This window comes from Manacus candei, unplaced genomic scaffold (genome assembly GCF_025592945.1).
Source record: "Manacus candei isolate 608988 ecotype Guabito, Panama unplaced genomic scaffold, ASM2559294v1 h1tg000059l, whole genome shotgun sequence".
Lineage (NCBI taxonomy): Eukaryota > Metazoa > Chordata > Aves > Passeriformes > Pipridae > Manacus > Manacus candei.
Window position 1 is genome coordinate 788,687 of NW_026138107.1, and position 6,000 is coordinate 794,686.

Below are 6,000 nucleotides of genomic sequence, written 5' to 3' on the forward strand. Positions count from 1 at the left end.
TGGCTAAGGCTCCTGATCACTCATTTGGAAGCAGTACATGCAGGAGGCAAATGGCACAGATCTGAATTGAACCATTCCTTGAACCCATTGAAAATCTTACGGCTTTTTTTCCTCAATAAAGCTTCTTATGTGGTTTCTAATTCTGGCTGTTGCAAATAGTTTTAAAGTCAGTCTGATAAGAAAGAAACTTTTTGAGGTGGCTTAAATTTGGTGGTTTTGTTTGTTAATAAATTCTGTTTTCAGTGAACACCCTTGTAGTGAGACAGTATGGGTAGTTTATCATCTTAGCAGTGAATGACTGCCATGGTTAATCTTGCAAGGTAGATCACAAAATCACTGAGGTTAGAAAAACCCTCTAAGATCAAGTTCAACCATTAACACAGCACCACTGTGTTCACCACTAAACCATATTCCCAAGTGCCACATCCACATCCCAAAGATGCTGGTGCAGTTCTCTCCATGCTGGGCCTCTAGGATTTCTCATTTTTAATGAATGAGAAACCGTGGCCAGCACACAGCCAGGCATCACTGCAGCCGTCTAAAGAAGGTGGGTTTGAACTGCTGACCTGCAATTCAGATTCTCCGTGTGTCATTAACAGTGCATTGAGCTGTCCTGGGCCCACTGTTCAGGTGGACCATCACAAATCTGTCACTCCTGCCATTACTTACATTATTTTTATACAAAGGCATTCAAAATTGTGTGTATGTAATGGCGACATGTATGATCCCTCTGCTTAAAAGTCTCATTTTCCTTTTCTACATTTCCAAGATACAGTGCAGACTGTTCAAGGCATGTGTTGAGTGTGAGAGAGTGCAGACTGACTGCAGTGAGTTATAGCCTTTAATCTGAAATTGATTATTAAATTGCTGCAGTACGATTGCAATCGATGGCAACATCGATCAGCCTGAAGAAAAGCTTAATAATAAAATCAATGCATGGCTTATTGCCTGAAAATATGAATGCTATCTGATTTATTTTATGCTGCCCCTCCAGCTGAGAGATAATGGGATAGTAAGACCTGAGCATCTCAGATGGAGCTGTTGGAACTTCTAATACAATTTTACCTACAGCTTTAGGGCTGGAGATGTTTGTTAGGCTTCACAAGAGCCCAGAATGCTCCCAGCTTACTGCCACAAGTGTTTGCAAAAGCAGTAGCTGTATCTGTGTCCCCGAACGTGGGGAAAAAAAAAAGTTATCTGTGTTTAATTCAACTGAAATTAGTATCTTTAATCACTTTTCCCCCCTTCCCTCCCAGAAGGACTACTCCAGGCTGCAGTCCTGTCGTGCAGCTGCCCCTGGGGTGAAGAGTGGCAGCTGTTTAAGGCTTTTCTCTGCCTTGAAACGTTACCATGGTGTAACCATGAGGTTTAACCATTCATTCTGCTGATGCAGTGCTGAAGGGAATGTGCTGCTGTCAACACTGACCACAAGTCAGGATGTTTTGGAGGGAAGTGGGGAAGACTGCACTGAGGATAAGCAGAGTAGAATATCAGGGTTTTTTTAAAAAAATAAATAGTTATGAAAATATACTTGAGGGCTTGATTGGGGTGAGGTTTAACCTTCCAAAAGAATTATAGTGTCCTGAGAGGAGGGGTAGGGTGGCAGAAGAGGAAGGCAGGGACAGTTTGAGAACTTGGAGATGTGGTGGGAAGGGATAGAGGATATTAATGAAAAGGAAGATCTCTTGAGGCTGATGAGAAAAAAGAAAACTTGCTTGGGCAAGTTCAAAATAGAAAGATACATTAAAGAGAGAGGATAAGGATGCAGTGGAAGGGAGTTGGGGTGGGAGTAGGATAGGAGGCAGGAAATGAGAGATGGGGGTGAGTATGGGTGCAAGGTGCCTGAGAGTGAGAAAATAAAGTGATGCAGAACATTAAACAGGCTCATCAAAACAGACCTGGGGAAGAGAGGTGGTAGAAAGTGGGATGGGTGCGCGAAAAGGCTGTCGTAGAGCTTCTCTACCACAAACTGCATGTCTGACACAGGAAATTAAACTTGCTGATGTACCTTTGAGGTTCTGAGCTTTGAACTCAACAGGAGTTAAGTGCAGAAGTGCCTTTAACAACCTGGTCTTTTATGTGCCTTAGTTCCTTGAACAGAGATAGTGGTGTCCTCCTTCCCTCCCTGACTGCTCTGAGGCTGAGCTCCCCACTCCTTCCAAAGTCCTGAAGTACAATAATGACAGTCAGAATGGTTCCTCCCAGGCTCCACATTGTCATCTGGCTAAGTAGAGCTGTGATTGAGGGCCTGACCCCAAAATGAGCCAAACCATGGCAGCTCCAGAATGTGAGAGCACTTGGAAGGTGGCACTGACATCCTCAGCAATGGAGGAGATGTCACATTGTCACCCAAGGCTGTGGTTGAGCCAAGCTGGACAAGCTGTCCATGGAGACATGTAGGAGGTGGCACATTGTCACTTGGGAGGGTTGGAAGAAGCTGTCCATGGAGACATCCTCCTTGTAAAGCACAGCACAGGTGGCACCTTTGTGTCTCGGTGTAATTGTGTGCTCAGCACTTGCACCAAACTGCTCCAGTAGCAGCAGCAGCAGCACAAGGAAGGAGTAGAAACATAGAGTCACAGAATCCTTGAGGTGGAAAAACCCTCCAAGATCATTGAGTCCAAATGTTACCCCAGCACTGGCAAGCCCACCACTAACCCACGCCCCCAGGTGCCACTTTTACATGTTTTCTACAACTTTCTACAGGTTTCCATGTTTACTGGCTCCAAGAATACAAATAACCTGAGTGCACAGAAGTTAAATACATAACCCTGAAAACCAAGAGGCCAAGAAAGGCTCCTTTAAAGGAGACTGATCAAGCCAGAAGTCCTGTACCCTAAGGCAAGGAAACAGGACACTGTGAGCTCAAGAAATAGGATAGGGAATCCCTTCATTATTAATGGGCAAAGAGGCTCCTTAGCCATTGCTGTGCTTGTTCTGATCATGTCACACCGTTGAGTTTATTCTTAGTCTTAGCCACAGCCTTATAAATAATAAAATGCATCGTGTTTTATCTTACCCCAGTGATCATTGCAATGCGGCTTTTGTCTGAGACTCTGCCAAGCTCAGGCACAGGCAACATTTAGAAGTGGATAAAGTGAAGACCAGAGTACAAAAGTAGACTCAGCCCTTCCAAAAGCACACTGAGAGTGAACACAGTGGGTTTTCAGTGTGTGTTGCTTTGGGAGGGGGGTGGAATGAGAGGACTGGGAAACTAAAGTCGCAGCATGTCTGTCTCTGCTCTCTGGTGAGAGACAGGACCCGAAGGAATGGCCAGAGCTGTGTCAGGGGAGGATTGGGTTGGATCTCAGGAAAAAGTTCTTCCCCCAGAGGGTGGTTGGGCACTGAACAGGCTCCCCAGGGCAGTGGTCACAGCACCATGGCTGACAGAGCTCCAGGAGTGTTTGGACAATGCTCTCAGGGCCAGGGTGGGATTGTTGGGGTGTCCTGTGCAGGGCCAGGGGTTGGACTTGATGATCCCATGGGTCTGTTCCAGCTCAGGATATTCTGTGATATCACAGGCTGTGTTTATTCTTACAGCCTTTCCAAAGGATTCTCCTGCTAAAGAGCCAAGTAAAATTAACAGCAAAATGCTTTCTAGGGAAAACTGCAATAAACAGGTCTGTATGTGCAAAAGCAAGAAGGCCTTTGTGAAGCTGCTGAAAATGACAGTTTTCCTTAGGACCTTTGTGTTTCGTAAACGATTCACGTGTTCAGTCTGTTAACATGCAAATGGATTGTGACCAACAGTAAAGGAGTTGAATACAATATGCTAATGTAACACTCATTCAAAGAAGAAATTATAAATGATCTCTTTATCCTGTAAATATTTTCCTTTGGGTCTAATGGTTTAGTTCCTCCCATTATTTTGTTGACCAGACCTCTTTCTTCAGTGTTTACATGGGCCGTGTGTTTGCAAACAGACATGCAAAGCTCCCCTCATTGGACTTTGGTTTCTTGTTGCAGAAGTTCCCGGAGCTGAAGTTCAAGTATGTGGAGGAGGAGCAGCCTGAGGAGTTCTTCATCCCCTACGTGTGGTCCTTGGTCTACAACTCTGCCGTGGCCCTGTACTGGAACCCCCACGACATCCAGCTCTTCACCATGGACTCTGGCTGAAGGACACCCAACCCAACCCAACCCAACTCTGTCTTCTTACAGAAAACGAACCTCTGCACCGCGTGTTGATACGTGACCCTTTCCAACATGCACCCTCTGACCCCAAAGCTTACAGAGAATGAAGTTGCCACCACTGTACAGCCCATTTTTGGAAGCAGATTGCCACCGACACGCTGGTGGCAGGCTGTGGTGTGAGGGACTTGTAGGCACCCTTGTATTTATACCCATAACCTAGAGCTTGTTTGATGAAAATGAGGCCTTACACATGGGGTGTGATGTTACTACCAACCACAAACCTGATTTTTCTTTTAACTTAACGGGGTAAATGAGGAAAGAGGCTTTGGTTTGGAAGCAGCGTTTGTGTTTTTGTTTCTTTCAGGCGAGGCAGCTTCGTTGGGTCAAGCTTTTTATGGTCTGTTGGATTCTGCCGTGGGTTGATTGTTACCTAATCCCGTGTTTTCACTCACAGCCCTCCGTTTCCGTGGCACTGTCAGGGCTGCAGTCCTGAAATTGGTGTCTACACTGTCATCCAAGGGAACTAAGCAAGCAGCATCTTAATCAGATTAGTTCCCAGGCAGATTCAAAACACTTGATTTAGATGTTTGTGGGAGGATTTTCAATAGCAAGTCTTTTTTTTTTGTTGTTGTTGTTTTGACTGACTCTACATAGGGCTAGAAACACCAGCTTTCGGGGTCAAGTCCCTTACAGACTTGTTTTTCTGTGCTCCTGTACAAAAGTTGTTCCTGGAAATTGAAGGTGTAGGGAAGGGGGGGGGTTGGAAAAAGTCCAAAGAAAATAATTATAAGATTGTAAAGTAGACCAGTGTCCTGTAATGTGCGTAATGGTGACAGTGTGTCCTGGGGGTCCTTGACGAAGCTCTGTGTTGAAACCCCTCTTTTTGGTATTGAAGGTTTTATGGCAGAAGTATAAATTTATCTGAATGTAGAGTACTTCTCTTTCTTTCTGTTGTTGTTTTCAAGTGCCCTTTCCTGATACACCTGTTTCAGCAGTGGGAAAAGCAGAAGAAATGTGGTGTGATTTTGAAAGAACATCTCATGTTATCAAAGTGGGGATACTTTTTTGGGAGAGACTCCCAACGATGCCCGTTGCACACACGTGTGCACACTCTCCCCATCCCATGTGCTGCTGTGGGGGGGGACTGTCACCAGTGCATTGCATGCCAAAACTTCCAATTTCAAGGAATCAGTTCCTAAACATATGTGGCAACCCTCTGTATTCACTGCCTGCTCCAGCATGTTCTGTTTGTTGACCTGAGGAATCAGGTGCATTTGCTTTCAGACAGTCCTTCAAGTGGCTTTAAATAGAATTTCTTGCACTGTTTGGTCCCCCTAAAGGATGTGCTAAGATTGTGCTTTCCTTTTATCTGCTTGTTTAGAGGTGGAAGTCCATTTGAATCCTACACAAATGGAATTGCTGGCTTAAAAAAAAAAAAGCTTTCCAGATTTATTAAAATATAGCTACAAAGGGATATATATATATCTACAGCCCTGGAGCATTTAGGACTTTATGGCAGAAGCTTTTGAGAAAAGGCAACGTTAAGACTGGGGATGCAGTGTTTTCTTAGGCAAATAGGAGAAATGAATGAACCATGACTGAGCTGCACATAAGTTGATGCTGTGTTTTTGAACTTATTCTGTTTTGTTTTGTTCTTTGAGCAAACGTCAAAAGGGGATGACTTTTCTTACTTACTGTAGTGATTCGTAATTTTGTCTTTATTAAAAGACTAAGAGTGTTTGTGAGTCAGCAGGGCTGCCCAGCTTTGGAGAGGTCAGTCTGAAGATGCACTTTTAAACTGGGGATTCTGAAGCTACTGGGATGGCTCAGTGTTCATCTGTTTTAAGCAGAACTTGAACCTGCCCAAGG

At 44.5% G+C, this 6,000-nt stretch overlaps 1 protein-coding gene across 2 annotated transcripts in view; it reads left to right on the forward strand.

The window, feature by feature from the left end:
* DYM (dymeclin) overlaps positions 1 to 5,619 on the forward strand; it is a 213,578-nt gene extending 207,959 nt beyond the window's left edge. For both annotated transcript variants that reach the window (XM_051803670.1, XM_051803672.1), the window contains one exon: positions 3,967 to 5,619. In XM_051803670.1, the coding sequence (XP_051659630.1) occupies positions 3,967 to 4,116 (150 nt within the window). In that variant the 3' untranslated portion in view covers positions 4,117 to 5,619. The remainder of the gene's footprint in view (positions 1 to 3,966) is intronic.
* Positions 5,620 to 6,000: the final 381 nt, after the last annotated feature.